The 19,264-nt window shown below is 33.8% G+C and overlaps 1 protein-coding gene across 5 annotated transcripts in view; it reads right to left on the bottom strand.

Annotated features, from left to right (window-relative positions):
* UBE3A (ubiquitin protein ligase E3A) overlaps positions 1-18,388 on the bottom strand; it is a 76,701-nt gene extending 58,313 nt beyond the window's left edge. The window contains exons 1-3 of one of the 5 annotated variants that reach the window (XM_044670415.1): positions 18,334-18,388; positions 16,602-16,646; positions 2,501-2,811 (exon numbers count right to left, since the gene is read on the bottom strand). In XM_044670415.1, coding sequence (XP_044526350.1) covers positions 2,501-2,811; positions 16,602-16,603 — 313 coding nt within the window. In that variant the 5' untranslated portion in view covers positions 16,604-16,646; positions 18,334-18,388. Of the gene's footprint in view, positions 1-2,500; positions 2,812-16,601; positions 16,647-18,333 lie in introns of those variants that run through there. The other 4 variants (XM_044670413.1, XM_044670412.1, XM_044670414.1 and 1 more) reach the window with 4 other exon arrangements.
* Positions 18,389-19,264: the final 876 nt, after the last annotated feature.

Genomic DNA, 19,264 nt, shown 5'->3' with positions numbered 1-19,264 from the left:
ATACTATTAAATAACCTAAAATACATAGAGAACTAATTTAATATTTATAATTGTTTACATTGATTTAGAGCAATATCGAGAATAGTCAGTCTATTGGTTGAACATCAACTTTTTTAAAAAAACCAATTTATCTTTTAAATCAAGTGTTAATATTACAAATTTATGTCATTTCCTAAAAGAAAAAAATTCTTTAAAAATTTTCTTCTTTTTCCTTTTTAAACTGTATTATTTATTCTGATGCTATCTTGTGACATTCTGGATATGTGTTGATTTCTCCCTAATAAAACACTTTATGTTTTATGATTGTCTTATATATTCAGTAATTTGTTTTGTCTGCATCTTATAATTTTATATTCATATCATGTTTAGATGATTTAAAAAATAATCTATGATCACAAAGCATATGCTTCTTTCACATACCTTTCTCTGTCTTATTCTCACACTATTGTAGACAACTTCATTATTGTCACTGTTCTCTTTCCCTACTTTAATGAAAATAGGGGATAGCAGAAAAATACTCTGAAGAACAAGGGGTAAATGGTCCTACTGGACCATACTTAACTTTGCATTACTACTAGACAGAGTTGTTATATAGAGAATCAAAGAGTAAATTAAAAATACAAACAACTCAATTCCAATGAACAAGGTCACATCAGGCTATTTAAATATTAAATTTTTCTGTAGCTAAAGAGAATCTTTTAAACAGAGCCCTGCTATAGTGCAGCTTCAATATAACACTATCTTTTGGGTCCATAATGTAAGGATGCTTAGATCTTGTGTTTAACTTAATTCCTGGAAATGATTTTGCAGCTTGACATCTAATAAACTGTTTTTTCATATTCTTCATTAACTGGAACTTTGAGATTTAATCCCACAAACCATGCTATGTTTTTTACAACTGTGGGAAAATGAGATTTGGGTTAAAAGTTTATCTCTATAAGATTGCTCAAAATATGGTTGTTGCTTGGAACATGCTCAAATATAGCTGTTGAATTAAAATAAGTTTCTATCCCAGTTTAGTGAAATTGATAGGGGTAACCTACAACACAATTAAAATTTCTTCAAAATTACTGCAACTTGTTCTGGGGAAGTGAACCCTAAAGGAAAGGCTATTGAATTTTTTTGTATACTAAGCACATATTTTTCTAAGAAGCAAGTTATTAAAATTTAACTTAAGATCAAATTAAAAACCATTTCTCACACTTTCAAAAAATCTGAATAGAACATGTCATTGGATGAGAATATGGAAACCTGATTTAAAATGAGGTTCTGTAACTAAAATTAATTAATGAGCTATATGACCTTAGGTAAGTAATCTAACTTTTGTGGCTTACAGTTTCCCCACCTATAAGATGTACAGTCTTCTGGACAAGACATTCCATGATTCTCACTTCCAGGACTTTTCAAGCTTTTGTCAAGCCAGGAAACATTAGGTAGAAAGTAAAGTAACAAAAATTCTTTTGAATAATTGGGGGAAGGGAGGACAGGGAGAAGAGGAAAGAAGATAAAAAATATTTTTATTTCTGGCAAATGTTATATAAATTTTCATTTTGCTTTAATCATGGAAATACTGTGTTTCACTTATAAAGATTTGGATACATGAGGGTTTAAATATGACTGTAGAAATATATGTGGTCTTTAGTTAATTAGTTAATACTGTACTTTATGCCTCTGTATACAAATGGTTCTGGCTATCATGAGAATCATTAAGTAAAACAAATTGGAGTTAAAAGATAATCTAGGTAATTTATAAGTACAGAAGTAGAAGGGAAGAGAAAAGCAGGGATAGGCAAACTTTATGACTTGTTTATAGGAAAGACTACTGGTTTTTTAAAAATCTCCACATGCAGCCCCAAACTTTTCATTTTATTGATTTATCCCACCATTTGGGGATTTATTTGGATTAGTAAGCATTTTTAAAATTAAATTCACATATTTCTATCCCTACAAGATTAGCAGACTATTTATGCAGAGCTTGGGAGTTTGGGAGCAAATTTTATCATTCTGAATAAGAGAACATGTAGATATAGAGAGGGTAAATGGGTCTGAGTTCCCAGGTAAAGATCATAAGGATATTAGAAGGTATAAGAAGGCAAAAGGGAGATTTCTAACCTTCACTTCTTCAAAATCTTGCTTAGAGTAAACCCAAGAAAGAGGGAAGAATCATGTGGCCATCTATTCATAGGATTATTACTAAAGATACAGTCTAACAATTAAATTTAGGTACAATAAGATTTGAATAAATTCTTGCAGACCTATCTGGTAAGCTAACCACCATTTATAATATTGGTTCCATAGGAATGTATTATGCATTGTCAGATCTGGGGAATAATAACAAATGCTTGAAAAAAATAAAGTTAGCTTGTAATAGGGATGCTTGTTGTATCCTTTGAAAAGAGCAAGGTTTATGTTATACTCTCATTTCTTAATAATGTGACATTTCTAGCATCACCTTCAAAAAATAAATTTGAATTAAAATCAAAATGCTGGAACATCTTACCTTTAAAGTCATCTCTAGGGCCTTGAACTTCCTTCTTGTTCATTTTCCTATCAGTGCAGGAGTTGTTATGGGCACCTTTAGAGTTGTTTTCAAGGTAAGCTGAGCTGGTTCCTTTCTTGGAGGGATGAGGATCACAGAGTTTTGCATTAATCTTATAAAGCTCGAGGGCCTTAATAGCTGCTGCATTGTTATCCATACGAAGAAAAGTTGGACAGGAAGCACAAAACTCATTCGTGCAGACCTCATTTCCACAGCCCTCAGTTAACTGGTGGTAGTAGCGTTCTATTAGATGCTTTGCAGCTGCTCGCTTCCTGTACCGAACATTCAAACAGTAAGCAGAAAGATTAGTATGGCGTTCATATACAAAGCTCATTCAGATCTTCAGCAAAGCAAAAATTAGTCAAGCACTGTATGTATGATATCAAAAAGAAATAAAAAATAATGTAAGAATCCAGTTTTTACCAAAAACTAGGTTGCCATTGACAAAAAATGTGTTTTATCATCAGTAGGGTTAAATGAAAACATTCATTATTAAGATATTCCATGTAAGTAAAACGTTTTGTGCTTTATTTCATTCTTGTGTAAAAAGGCTTTGGGAAATATAAATTATTAAGCATATTTAATGAAAACTACATGGATTCTACATAATATTTTCATACATTAAAAATATTGTTTTTTAAAAATGTTTTTATTATTAAATTTTAGACTTTACAATAAACCACTTTCCAAAATTTAAAAATACACCTCTGATTTCCTTTTACCTAGAGATTATATTTAGACTTGTAACAGTCTGCAAATACCACATTTCTAATTGGCTATAAAATCTCACAAACTTATAAACTTAAACTTATTTTTTTCATTACATTTATTTACCACCTTATATACATGAAAATATTTTGATAGGCAATTGCCTATGTTACTCTTATTCTGAAAGGAACTTTGATGACAAAGTCTGTTACTACTATTTTTATAAGTTAATCTTGTACTGTCTTCTAAGTTTATTATGTATATTATTGACCTCAAAAAGCACAAGGAATATATAGTCAACATATTTGTAACCTTCAAGTGCTTAGAATGTTTTGCATATAGTGGGCACTTTTTACTAGTGTTCAAAAGAAAGTTGGAAGACCATCTGGCCCACTGAGTTATATAGGGGATTCCTGAATGGGAAAGTTATTTGGAGTATATAAAATCAGTCCTAACTAAAATTCTATGATCCTATGATTCTGGTAAAATGAAGCTAATATAGGAGGACAATGAATACAGAATCATTTTATTATAGCCCAAGCGAAAAAGAGAAGGGTACAGTATCCTAGGAGATAAAGAGAGCCTAAACTAAATATAAAACATGTATATTGATGTTCTGGCCCTCTAAGTTGTTTTTTGTTGTTGTTGTTGTCGTTCTGGTTTAATTTTGGTGTGGTTTCTTCCCGAAAAGGAATATAGTGGGGATATAAATGGGAAGAAGGTGAGATGCAGTAGAGATTGAATGTCTTTGTAACCAGAGAAAACCACAGAGGTCCAAGAATAGTGAATAAGTGAATAACATATTGAATAAAAGGCATATGAAGAAAACCATGCACTTCAAAGCAGGATTTTATTATAAAGCTACCAAGACATTCTATCTCACAGGCAGGTAACAAAACATTCAGAAACAAATACAATTTATTCTTCTGCTTCTATCTTGAGAAGTACATGCAGATTTGGAAACTATGACTCATGCAAAAACAGTACCAAAAAGCAAGGGTAATGTGCTATAAAATGGGATCAACAGATACTTTTACTTTCTGCAGATAAAAAACAAGATAGGTAATAGCCATACACTATGGATTTACCAAAGCCATTTTTAATTAAAAGTAAAATAATAAAATAAATCTCATTTATGTACATCTCCATTAAAATTCATTATAAATGTTGGAGAAGAAACACACTAAATAAATAACAAAGATGTTTTTCCTAAGGAATGTGTTTTGTCTTATGTTCACCAAAAAAGTTACATAATTTGCATAAAGTAGAATTCATTCCCTTTTTTTGATGTTGTAATCCTTACCTTCTATCTTAGTATCAATTCTAAGAAGAGCGACAAGGACTAACTAGACAATAGGAATTAAGTGACTTGCCCAGGGTCACACAGGTAGGAAGAGTCTCAAGCCAGATTTGAACCTAGGACCTCCCAGCTCCAAACATAATGCTCTAACCACTGTGTCACCTAGCTGCCCCAGCATAACTCATCCTTAAATTAGTTGTGCCAAGGAAGTCTTACAGAAAGTCTCAAGAGTTATTTTCAAGAAATAATGGGTCCTCCAAAGACTTTTCAGTTTTAAATTTGCATACATGCAAAAATTTAATTAGAAGCCATAATGATCATTTTGAGAATCTGCTTAAGAGCAGCATGAAACAAATTAAATATCTAATTGGCAGAATACCTATATATACCTACATAGATGTGTTATGTACAAATAATCTTTCAATAGGATTATTATCATGTTCTAGAAACAGCAATTCCCTAAATCATGAACCAATATTGACTAATTAATACACAAAGTCTTCTCTTTCCTTTCTAATAATGCCCCTGATTTTGAAATCAATGTGGCACAGTGGCAAGAAAACTTAAATCAGAAGAGATTTGGGTTCAAATTCTATTATCTCTTATTGTGTTGGCCATAGGTTAATCACCAAATCTCTCTGAGCTTTAGTTTCTTCAGATGTAAAAAGGATAATAACTGCCAAGTTGACCTCATTTGATCCTTACAATAACCCTGTGAGGTAAATGCTATTATTATCTTCATTTTATAGTTGAGGATTATCAGAAGTTAGGCAGGCTGAGAGTAAATCTGAACTCATCTCTTACTGATTTCAGGCCTACTGCTCTATCCAGTATGCCACCTAAATGCCCACTTGCAAAAGCCAGCCTCTTTCTTTCTGGCATCATTTATATCCTTGTTACATGAAGATAATTCTCATAAACATAAAATAATAGCTAACATTTATAAAATGCTTATTTTGTGCCAGATGCTGTGTCAAGTGCTTTATTATTATATCATTTGAGTTAGTATTTGTTGATATCTTTAGGTTCACACAATCTCAATAATGAAGCTGTCTTAATCTTTTCCCTTCTTTTGAAATCTATTCCTTCCCAAGACAGTTTTGAAATTGATTTTTGAATGTTTTGAAAATTATGTTGCCTCCAGCAATTTTTTTTTAAATTTTTTTTTAAGTCCAAGCACTCTTCCTGGCTATTGGTATTGGAACATTGAAACCAAAAGTAGTGATTTCATTATCATCAAGGAAAAGTACAAGTCTTAATAGAACCACTAGCCAATCTGTTCAGTTTTGATCTCTGTTGTTTTCTTTCCAGTTTTATCTCTTAGCAGGACATGATTTAGTTGAGTTCTACTTTTTCTTTCTGTTTCGTAAAATGACGCTATTCCTAGTCTTCCGTCATTCTCTATAATACTTTTAAAATAAGCCTGCACATGAATCTATTGTTACCATAAATTGACACATCTCTCCACTGTTATAAGGAAGAGATAAGATAAATGTAGGTTTGAAGAGGACAGAGGTATGAGACCAACTGGGAAAGATTCTGGAATGCTGTCTGTCTCTCTCTGGATATGAACCTGGAGGGAGTGGATGCCGAGTCCTGAGGGTTTGATCTTATCCTTATTGCTGCCTGTGTGCTGTGCGTCCTGGAAGATATCTTAAGAGACTGTCACTCTCCTATATTAATATCAAGCTCTCAGTAAGCAGAGGTCTAGGTCCTTTTTGGATCTAGGACCTTTCCCTGGGCCTTGCCAAGCTTGCCACAGACCCTTACCTTTAATACTAATTAAGGGGGTTTAGTGCAGGTTAGCCAGAGTTCCTGAACTGGGAAGTTTTAGGTGAGAGAGGAGAGGGAATAGAGTAGTCCAACAAATTCTCTGAAGACTCTCCGCGAGGAGACATTTAGATCTTGGGGACTTTAGGTAGTGGTAATTAGCATTAGGGTTATCCTATTTCCTTTTTAACCTTTCCCTACTAAAATAAACACTTTCCCAGTTGGTCTCATGCCTCTGTCCTCTGCAAACTTACATTTACCTTACATTTACCTCTTCCTTATAACACCACTGAGCAAGGTTATCAAGTGGTTAGTCATTTAACAAGCAAATTTATTAAGTGCCTACCATCTGCCAAACACTGTACCAAGTGCTAGGGATAAAAAGAAAAGAAAAATACTATTCTTTGCCCTAAAGGTCCTTAAATCTTATTGCTTTTTATTGGCTGAACCTACTTCTGAACTCTTCTGACCTTATTCTAAAGGTGACTTTTTGTATGGGTTAAGCTCCCCTAAGAAATGGAGATAATTACAGTTAATATCTTACATGCAGCTAAATACCACTAGAGAAAGCCCCACAACCATACTATCATACTGTCTGGGTCCATTACAAGTTTATATGTTAACTAACCTTCATTGAGTCCTCACTGCTGGACAGCAATCTTTTTATTCTTCCCTGATTGATCTTCTATCCCACTTTGCACAAGCAAACCTGTTCTTTTCTCCTCAAAGTACTGGCCCTAACCCCCATCCTTCCACCTGCTTAAGTGGAAAGTATTGTGTGAATACTTCACGGGAAATAGTCATCCATCACTAGCTCCTTCTTCCTAATTCTACTCTTAAAGCTATCTCCTCAACATCACCTTCCTACTCTTGTTCCATAAAGAGAGGAAAAGGCAATCTACACCCCCCTCAATATCAACTCTTTCATTCATGCCTGTCAACCAATATCCCATTTTCTCTAGAAACCTGACACTTTGATCATCATCTTTCTCCTTCATTTTCAATTTCACCTTTTTTTAGTGGCTCTTTCCATTCTACTTACAAAGACGCCTTAAAATTCTTTACTTGATCATGTTATATCCTAAAATTACTTCTCTATATCTCTCCTAGAAAAAAGCAGTCTGTGTCTTATCTCCACTGTCGTGCCTTCCTCTCCCCCCTCCCCCCCAAACTTCTCAACTCTTTGCAATCTGGACTCCACGAATACCACTTAACAGAAATTGATTTCTCCTAGGTTTCCCACCATTTCTTAATTGTCTAGAACCAACTGTCTTTTCTCAATTTTCAATATTCTTGAATACTATTGCATCTAACACTGTTCACTCTTCTAGACACTAGCTCCCTCCCTGGGTTTTAGTTATACTTTTGTCTCCTGATTTTCTCTCTAGCTTTGTGGTTATTCTTATTCATCCCATTTGCTGGATCATCATTGTCACACTCCATCCTTTTTGTGTGGGTATATCCCCAAGGCTCTATCCAGAATCCACTCCTCTTTTCCTTGTGAATTCTCTCAATGATTTCATCATCTTTCGTGGATTTAACTGCGAACACTATGCAGACAACTCCCTGATTTATATATCCAGCCCTACACTCCTATATTTTAGTTTCATATCATCAGCTTCTTGCTGGTTATCTCTACCTGGGTGGTCCATATACATTTTATGCTCAACATGTGCAAAATAGAATTCATCATCTCCACCCACTCCCAACCTCTTTCCATCCATACTCTTTCTACTCAGGGCAATATCAGTCAGTTCCAGGCATTAAGGTTCATATTCTAAGTCATTCTCAACCTGTCACTGTCACTCACTCATAACCTACACCCCATCAGCTAAGAAGGATTGCCAATGCTACCTCAATAAGCCTTCTCTTGTATTTGTCTAACCCTTTTTTCTTCCTGATCTTCCTGAAATTTAAGTGCCATCCCTCTAAAATTATTTCTAATTTAGTGTGTGTGGGTACATACAAATGCACTTGGAGGCATGATACATATGTGTAGCTTGTTTGTACACAAGCTGTTTACATGTTGTCTTTCCCATTAGACTGTGAGCTTCTTAAGAGCAGGGACTGTCTTTTACCTTCTTTTCATTTGGCACAGTGTCTGGCACATATTGGACAAAATAAATGCCTTTTGATTTACATGGTCATCACCATAGTTTAAGCCATTGTCACATCTCACCTAAATTACTGCAACAGTATCCTAATTAGTCTCCCAGTCTCAAGGTCTTTTCTTTCCTAGAAATTCTTTCCTAGAAATAGTTGCTAAGCTGTTATACCCTAAAAAAAAAATTAATCCATTGTTACTTCCCTGATCAAGAAATTTTCACAACTGTCTCCTGGCCTAATTTCCCTTTTTGGGGCTATTAAAGTCCTTTGCACTCTGGCTCCTGCCTATCCTTCCAGGCATATTACACATCACTTCCAACAAAACTGGCCTGCATGGCATTTCATCTCCCATCTCTGTATCTTTGCACTGGCTAATATCTCCATGCCTAGAAAATACTTCCTCATCTCTAGCTTATAGAATCTCTAGGCTTACCACAAAATTCAATTTAAGTGCTACTTGATAGAGGAATGCTATACTGATTTTCAGTTGTATACTCTATGCAGAAATTACTCTCTTTATATATTTTATATTTAATTTTCTCTGTACATCTTTGTCCTCCCTCTTCTCCCAACATAAACAAAATATAAATTCCATGAGGGCAGGGACTGTTTATTTTGTTTCTTTGACCCCCCCCCACCCTCTAGCATATGATTGGTAATTAATAAATGCTTATTGAACAAATGAATTTATTTCCCCATTATTTTCAGTATCAAAAGCTGCCTTTAAATAGACTTTTGATGAATTGGAATGTTCCTATATTCATGTCTTATCTTTAAAACTCTTTTCAATTTAGTATTGACTCTGATTTTATTCTATAATCTAGCTGCACATGCTTATGAAGTGATTCTCCTATCATAAACTATTAATCTCCTAAATGGTCTCTCTCCATCAAGCCTCTCTCCATGTCAGTCCTCCAAATTTTTGCCAAAGTGATTTTCATTAAGTACAGTTCTAACAATGTCACTCCCTTATTAAACTACTATTACTTCTGGAATTAAATAAAAACTCATCTGATTAGCCCATCATATCCTGGTCCTAATATATCTTTCCAGTCTCATTGTATGTTATTCCCTTTCCTGTACTCTGTGATCCTTCCAAATTGATTTTTTCTTTGTTCCTCAAACTCCCATTTCCCACCTCCAAATGTTTTCACTGGTTGTCATTCATTCTTAAAATGCTCTCTCCTCCTCACCTATACCTCAAAGAATCCCTCTCTTTCTTCATGATGTAGTTTAAACACTACCCTCTGCATAAGCCTTTCCTGATTCTTTCAACTGCTAAATCTTGATGGGTAGTTATATTGGCAATTATGTTAATGAAGAACAATACTGACATTTATCTGATGTGCAGAACCTCACATAAATTCTACTTTGTCTGAGAATGATTTAAAAACACAATCTATAAGCATTTTCTATGTCTACTATGGGCCAGGTACTATGCAAGGTGCTAGAAACCCAAAGACAAAAATGGAATAGTCCCTAACCTGAAGGCATTTTTCATATGTATAAGCTCTTAGAAATGTTAAATACTTCAAACAAATCAATGAAGCCATATTATCTATATGGATCACAGAAGGTTATAAAATAGGGCTAATTTTCTTCCATATTTCATTTCCTCTTTTCTTTGTATACTCTATCTTGGAAATGGTAATGAGAAAACAAACCTAAGAAAGGCTATTGTCCTTGCCTCTCTCAGTAGGCTAACTCACTCCTTTTATTGCTGCAGAAATAGCAAAGTGAAAATTATGTCAAAAAAGAATTTATGCAAAATAAATATGAAGTTAGATTCTATAATAAGTTACCTGCTTGTCCATTTCCCCCCAGATTAAGGTAACTCCTTTTATGAAGAAAAATAAGCCATTTCTTATTTTACGGAAATGTAGACATTCACAAGTATGAAACTTAAGTCAACTTATTTTGTATTAACAACTCTAAAACCTAAGTTCAAATTAAGCATCAGAAATGATGCCAGAAGTATCAGAATAGTAGACAGCTTGGTGGTACAGTAGATACAATTGCCAGTCTAAAGTCAGACGACTCATCTCTCTGAGTTCAGACACTTATTAGCTATGGGACCCTGGGCAAGTCACTTAACCCTATTGGTGTCAAATTTCCTCATCTGTAAAATGAGTTGGAGAAGGAAATGGCAAGCCACTCCAGTATCTTTGCCAAGAAAATCCTAAATGGGGTCCCAAAGAGGCAGGCCCAACTAAAACAAATGAACAACAAAAAATGCATTAATAGTTCCTTCTAAGTTTAAATCATGATATGTATAATGAAATTAAATAAAATACTCCCTTTTTTTAATCTCTGACAAATCAGATTGAATTTTTTCCTGTATCATTGCCTTTCTTTTAATTTGAAGTTTTCTTATTTTTAAAACCCTTACCTTACTAAGTATTGGTTCTAAGGCAGAAGAGCTGTAGGACTAGGCAAATGGGCTTCAGTAACTTGCCCAGAGTTATACAACTTGAAACTGTCAAGAGGCCAAATTTGAACCTAGGATCTCCATCTCCAGGCATGGCTCTGTATCCACCGAGTCACTTAGCTGCTCCTTTCATTGCCTTTCTATCTCACCCCTCCAAAATCATCCGGTCTCCATGTTTGGAATACACTCCTTTATAACATCATCCTTAGCTTCCACCAAATATCTCTATGAAGCCTTTCCAGATCTTCTTAGATATACATTTCCATCCATTCTCTCTTCAAATCACCTTATATTTACTTTTTGGTCTATATGTTATGCTTCCCAGTGGCATGTAAGTGGGACAATGAATAATAGCAATGCTGGACCCGGAGAGAGGAAGACCTGAGCTCAAATACAGCTTCAGATTCTACTAGATAAGTGACCGAGCAAGTCATTAAATTTCTTTCCATCTTAGTTTCTTCATCTGTAAAATCAAGATAATATAAGCACCTATCTCCAAGGAGGTTGTGAGATAATATTTGTAATGCATTTTGCAAACTTTAAAGCTACAAGTAAATTTTAGTTACAATGATAACAATGATAATGATCTCTGAAAACTAAGTCAGTCTTTTGCATCTTTGAGAGCTAAGACCATCATATAGTACAGGGTTTTTGCAATGGTAAGTGCTTAATAAATGTTTGCGTTGAAAATAATTACTAGGCATGGGATACTTTCCCCACTTTTCACAAAATACTCATTTTAGAAGTGATAAAATACTTTCAAGATTCTTAAATAACTAATAAGTTAAGTTATTGTAACATGAATTTAAATGTTTATCAGTAGTAAAGCCATAAAAATGTGATGTATCAGGATTTCCCAAAAAAACTGGAATTTTTATGACAATTATTTTAAAAGAAAAAACTGTACTTTAAGGCATAACAAGGAAAAATATCTTAACATTTGTTTTTTTAATTAAAAATTTATATCTTAATAGCTTAGTTTTTTATAGTACTTAGAGCATCATTTACACAGTAAGTATTCAGAATTCTGAATGTATCATTAACATAACAAAAACCTGGTTTCCTTGATGCATTTTAAATTTAACAGAAATTTCATCTCTTGCCTTCTAATTTTTCCTAAGCTATGTAAATGATGTAAAGTAATGATTTACCCAACCTGAGAACCAATCTAATCTTATATTCATAGCAACTATATATTTGTGGGAAAATATTTTTTTAAAAACACTTATGGCCACTATGACTACATATCCATAGGTGTATAAAGAAGGAACACTGTGTTTTCATAGACAAAGGTAGGTGAGATCTATAATAAATCAGATTCTGGAGAAATGACAATGATTCTAAGTAGGGATTTTTAAGGTATATCCTAGTAACAACTCTGGCAGTGATTTGCTATAAAAAGATAACCTCTCAGGACTCACCATTAATAGACTTTGATCTAATCTCCAGTTTTAGAAATCAAGTTAAGAAAGAAACTTGAGTAGATGGTATGTTGATAGGTAGGGGAGAGAAAGAAAACCTTGGAGTACTACTTGAATTACTTTTTTCAGGCTTTACATACCAGTAACGTCCTGATAAATGTTTAACGATCAACTCTCTAAAAACACATGACATATAATTACATTTAAACTGCACTAACATTTACTCCATTATTTTAAGTCTAGACAATCAACAAAACACTGTATCAAGCCTTTTTTTATATAACATTTGCTGATTTCAAAGGTATAAATGCTCATACTGAAAATCAAAATAGGTTCTAGGGAACTGATAAGGAACTCATTACAGTATACTCTGCTTTACATATAATTTAAAGCTAATAATTACAAAGTGACAGGAGGGAAAGTGTTTATATTAATTCTAAATTCTTTTCATTTAACTTTGTTACTACTGCCATATTAGTATTATTCCTTTATTAAAATAGAATCGATTTTGGCTAAATTTCTGAGACTATTCATATCAACTGTTCATCCACTCCTATATTCCTGTTTTTATATTTCCACCTGAATGTTATAATACTTCAAATCATAACCAAACCTGAATGTACTTGCCCATGAAACATAATCCCCCCCAATTTACCTATTTCTGTCAATTGTCATCATTTACCCACATTTAGCACTTCAGTTATAACTGACATTTTCTCTTCCCCATCTCTCATCTTCACAAATTTAATAAGTCTTCTCAATTCTATCTCCATAATTGTCTACCTAGCCCATTGAATAGCTGTTTGAATCTCTTTTAAATCTGCCCTCCCCCTTCAATTTTAACATCACCACAGTAGAAATTCTCATTACCAAATTCCTGTACAACTGAAAAAGATCCCTAACTGGTCTGCCCCTTTCCAAGATATAGAGAATTATTATCATCTAACTTTAGAATCACAGATTCCTGGAAGTTCAACTAGCACTTCAGAAATCAAATGGTCCAGTCCCCAGGTGACATACATCCCACATCCCACTGAAAACAGCACCAGGATCAAGCTTGTTAGACCAATATTAATTATACCAAGATCTAATAATTCCATTCTTCTGTTCAAAATCATTCAGCAACTCTCTAATGCCTGGTAAATTTCACTGCAAAGCTAATGTAACCTCAATACCACTCCAAGAATTTCACACTATTCCCTTCATGGATCTTAATGCCTCAAGACTCCTCTCTCCACTACATGATAAACTCTAATGCCTTCTTAACATTTTTTAGATCAAATAAAATCTTTAGTTGGCATTTAATCCCTTCATAAATTGGCTCCAACTTACTTTCACTCTATTTCACATGTTCTACAACCTACTCAAACCATGCTAATGGTGTTCCTCAAAAGGCATTCTTCTGTGACCTTTTGCATCATGTCCCCCTTTTCTGCGGTATATTCCTTCTTTATCTCTACTTCTGACTCCTTCATAGCTTAGCTCAAGCATCACTTTCTACATGAGGCTTTTCTAGGACCTTGCAGCTTCTGGTACTTCCCTTTCATAAGTATCTTCTATCTATTTATGTAAACACATACACACACTCCCATCTCCATAAGCTCCCTGAGGGCAGAGACTTTCTTTTTCTTGTCTCTTCATCTCCAGCACCTCACAGTGCTTAAACATTGGTAAAACTTGCTAAATATGTGACTAACTCACTAATATATGCTACACTCCAACAAAATCATGTTCCTTCCTATCCCTATACAAATCCATCCTCCATAACTTTGCTTATATTAACTCCTAAACCTATAATACCTTACCTGGCTATTCTTCTTCTATTAAGGCCTTATCCAGCTTTGGAAAACTTTCTTAAATACTATCTCCTCCATCAAACTTCCACCAATCCCCTCCTAGTTAGAAATATTTCCTTTTTCCAACTTCAACTCTATTTTAAACCTGTTTATACTCTTATATTCTATTATACACTACTGCTATTACACAGTATTATGTGTTTACAGAAGTGCTATATAGTCCTCTTGCTAAAGAATTTAACTCTAGAATCAGATTCCTGGGAATTAACAATGGGACTTCAGAAATCAAATGGTACATGTCTCAGGTGCTACATGCATCCCATTTGAGAGCACTCCTAGCAAATAACCATCCACACTCTCTGTGACAATCTCTAATGGTGGGAACTCACTACATCTCATATAGTAATAATCCATTCCATTTTTGAATTGTGATGTTAACAAGTTTTTTTCTTTCTACTAAATGAAAAACTCAGTTTTATAAATTTTACACAATGACCCTAATTCTAAGACCAAGCAGAGCAGGTTTAGTTTCTCTTCCACATGAAGATTTTATACCTTGTAGGAGCTAAAAATGGCCTTTTCAACACCCTCATTTTACTTATGTTAAATTTCATCAAGAGAACACTCTAGTTCTATTATTTGGACCTAAAAACATTCAACTGACTAATTCTATTAGTGTCTGGCAAACGTAGTAGGAAAGATAAGAAAAAAAATTTGCTGGAATTCAATATGAATCAGAGGAATATGATGTCAGAAGGCACTGGAAAGGTCTTAGAAAACAAGGAGAGAGTACTCCTTTTTTATTTCAGGAAGCTGATAATCTGGGGGACACTCCCTGATCTATACCAATCATTGCATATATGAGACCAAAGTCATAACCAAAAAATAATGGCACCCAAGATAATTTTATAATCTCAAGAGAAAGGCCATTATTTTGGACAGCTCTAACTATTCATGTTCATTTATCACCTAAACTTGGAAGTTTTTCTTCCTATGTCTTTCAATGAGTAAAAAAAAAATGAGAGAAGTTAAAAGATGCTTTGAACAAATTCAATATCTAAGTAAAGCAGCGTATAAGAAAAATAAGGTATATATTCAAATAGCCATGCTAAGCATTCAAATGAAACATTAAGTCAATTGCTTAAAAATTGAGAAATCGGATAGTCTTAAGATTGGAGGGACCATAGAAATCATCTAATCCAACACCTACCTGAAGCATGAATCTCCCAGTTTCAAGGCACATTTTATATGTGTCTCATCTACTTTTCAGGATATATTTAAAGCTATGTCGCCAGAAGTATGCTTGCTTAAGCTTATGAGGAAGAAAAGAACAAGCAAAAAACTCTTCAACTTTCTGCAGAGACCAAACATAGAAAATTTTATTTGACAAAGAACTCCTTTTTTTTTTAAGTTAAGCAATTGATGGGGTTTAAATTTTAAATACTTATAAAAAGTTTGTATCCCCTGCTGTGTTTAAGGCTGATTCTGTTATAAAGAAAAAATTAAATGTGATGAGCACAGGACAGGAGTCAATACATTTCATTTTTGGTCCTGGGCCAAGTATGTCAGAAGCTGAGATTTTTTGAATAAGTCATTTATTTTGGTAGGCTTCATTTTTCCTTGATAAAAAAATAAGGACGAGGGGGTAGGGTTGGATTAAATGATCTCTAAGGTCCCATCCATATTTCAAATTCCATACTCTTATTTCTCCCCCAAAAAATAATACTAAGTACTACTGTTAACAGTAATTATCTCCCTTTACTTGGTAGTTGTGTTCCTAGAAAGGGATAAGTCAGATAATATTAAATAAATTCAAGATGCTAATTACATGAAAACTATAATATAGATAAAAGTGCTTTGAACACTATAAAGCACAATGCAAATGGAAGATGGCATAATCATTTATAATAACTGAACTGTGTTGGTGAATCCTATTTTGTATTTATAAAGTTAAAAATCTTTTTTCTGATATTATCATCCTTTAATTTTACCTATTTTATGAGTTTAGATTTTCATATACAGGTATTTGGTTCTTGTAGAGTATAGCACATCTGTACTGAATAAAAAAATTTGCCTACCGAACCCCACTGACTAGCTGTCATATCCCAGTCTCTCCAGTGGAAGTGGAACTGAAAAGCTGGAAGAAAAAGATGCAAAAAGCTAGAACTATACTTCCACATGTCTGTATTTCTCCCTTCTTCTACCATATAAGGAGGATAAAGAGACAACTAAAAATTCAGGCCACAGAGGAATTAAGTGCTATCTGTAACTATGAAAAAAATGGAAGGTTCTAGGGAGGTGCTAACATCTAGAAATGAAAGACCTGAAAAAACCTAATGACTTGCAGCACAGTGAAGAAGTATAAGCATGTTTTTGTTCATGGTCATCTTAAGACCTTACTTGAAGTCAATTAACTTTAAAACTATGCTATTTCTGCTATATTTTAAAAACATAATAGCCACTTGATATGGTCTGTATAAAAATGAACAAATTACACTAAATTTCCCAAATAATTACTATCAATTTTACTTACATTCGGCTAGCTTCAATGTCGTCAGAGTGAGGTTCTCCTGGTGATCTATAAGATGCAAGTGAAAAACATTAAACAAAATATACTACTTTCTGAAATATCTACATATAATTATTTGGAAGATAACATTTCTTTAAAATAAATTTGGTAATACATTAAATTCTTTAGGTCACAACAAATTCCTAGTCAAAATGTTCAAATTTATAATATGTACTGAAAAAACTTGAATACATGGGAAAAGTAAATAAAAGAGGTTGCATGCTAAAGTTTAAAAATATAGCTTGTCTAATAAAAGCCAGTGTATTATCTTCCTAAGAACAGCAAGGGAGGGGGGTTGAGGGGAAGGGGGAGAGCTGGGTAGTTCAGTGGATTGAGAGCCAGGCCTAGAAATGGGAGGTCCTAGATTCAAATCTGGCCTCAGACACTGCCCAGCTATGTGACCCTGGGCAAGTCACTTAACCCCCCATTGCCTAGTCCTTATTACTCTTCTGCCTTGGAACCAATATACAGTATTGATTCTAAGATGGAAGGTAAGGGTTAAAAAAAAAAAAAGAATATTAAGTGGAAGCCAATAATGGTAAAAGGAATCAAAATTTGAATGAGAAATCAAGAGTATTCCTAAAGAACAAAGATTTGAGGTAAAAATACACAACTGCAAAGTTTGCTAGGGTCTCTTGACTAACAACTCTTACATAGAATGATTTACTCATGCAAAATCCAAAGTAGCAAATTAGTCTAAAAGGAATCCCAATTGACACTGTAAGTTATCAGGCAATAAATCCTAGTTGACACAGTTTTTTAAGTTATCAGCCAACAACAGATTGACCATTCTTATGATGATAGGGTTGGGCTAATATTGACATTTCTTTGGTCTCTTTATATGCACACTAACTAGGGATGATAGGAGATATTATTGCCAGGATAAATTTGAATAGTAAAAGAAACCAAGTTTTGTATTAAACTTTGCTATAAATAATTGAGAATTGCACATAGTTTTTGTATAAAAATTGCCAACCAGTAGTTTTGTAGTATTTTGTTTGTTCAATAGAAAACTATTTATCCTTATTTTATCTAGAGATACTTAGAAACCCAAGTCTACTAAGTCAATCCTTACTAATTCATAGGGTTATGAACCTTCCTTACCCTATATGTTGCTTTTAGAAAACAGGCCGAGTTCTAGTAAGTAAATTCATTTTATTAACTGCTTTAAACAATATTACAGTATATTTAATATAAACATTATTTCCAATACTTGCAAACTCAAAAATTTTTTTAAAGCAAAGACTAAGTTTTCAAAGGGACATCAAGTCTTGACCTAGGAATTAATCAGAAAATGAGGATTTGAACTTCAAAATTTTAAAGACATCAGAAGAATCTTATAATCAGAGCCACCAGGAAAAAAAAAAGGACAATTCTGTATTTTCCACATTTCTTAAAAATAGTCTAAAATTACCTCTTTAGTTGACTTTCCAAACTTTTGTTTACCCCTTTTTGTTCACCCCTTTTTGTTCACACTATTGCTAAGAATAAGAATGTACAAATAGGTCCCAGCTCAATATTCATTTTAGAATCTTTATATGTAGTAGTTATTAGATTTTAAAATTTCATTGAAAACCACTTTGAGAACTAAATTGATAGCCTGCTGGAGGTGGCAGTGACTTGGCTGTGACACAAATGCAAAAATTTCACTCCACCCTCTCCCCCAGGGAGCAAGCAAATCACCTTCGTGACACACCTGGTCTCCACCAGCCTTGTGGGTAAGAACCCCAAGATTGCTTCCAAACTTGTATCTCCCAGACAGAAGTGCTAAAAACTGATGATAACCCCATGTACCAGCTGACTCATTTTTGAAAGTGCGACCCTCCAGCATCAGATGTCATATTGTAAGGAGGCAGAGCAGGCTTGCAAAACAAAAAATAAACCTGCTGGCACTAAGGGAAGAGAGGCAGATTAGAAGCTTTCAAACACTTAGGCAGCAAAACTTTCAAAATTAACAGGAAAGATAAAGGAATAAAGGAAAAAGGGAGGACCCAAAGAGAACATAGAAAGGGGGAAAAAAACTGCAAAGGTATAAAGATAAGACACAAGCAAGAAAGGAAACAAATCCAAGTCTTAGAAGCAAAGATATTTAATTGCTGCAGAGGTGTGTGATTCCAGAAGAGGATGGAAGTTATGTCGATTACCATATAACATGTACATTCCAGTCTAACTTTAGTGTTGAACTTTTCCCATTTGTGTTGGCTCTATCGAGGAAAAGTGTGACTAATAGCTAAATAAAACTATGAAGTTGTTCTATCTAACCTGGTCTTGGAAACTGACCATTAGTAACTAATTTATAAAATCAAAGCGAGTTGTTCAATACCATTTAAAACTAACAAATAATTTTAAATGAATCCAGACTTAAGGAAAGATAAAAAATGAGAAAGAAAGGAAGGACAGATTGGTGCCAGTTTCATTTCTCTAAAAAAGAGACTGGATTTAAATCTCTTAACTAAATGATTATTCTAGATATCTTTCTAGACAATTTTATAAATGTGATTTTTAATTAAACGTAAGTATCCACAGAACAAATAGAAAAACTTTTCTTATAAAAAAATTTAAGTAAATGGTTCAAGTCAGACATGTTAAATTTCTAGTAGCCCTGCTTACATTTTATTTTATAAATA

The sequence above is a fragment of the Gracilinanus agilis genome, chromosome 3, assembly GCF_016433145.1.
Source record: "Gracilinanus agilis isolate LMUSP501 chromosome 3, AgileGrace, whole genome shotgun sequence".
In the NCBI taxonomy this organism is placed as follows: Eukaryota; Metazoa; Chordata; class Mammalia; order Didelphimorphia; family Didelphidae; genus Gracilinanus; species Gracilinanus agilis.
The sequence above is the reverse complement of the archived record's forward strand: the minus strand, read 5'-3'. Positions and strand labels throughout refer to the sequence as shown.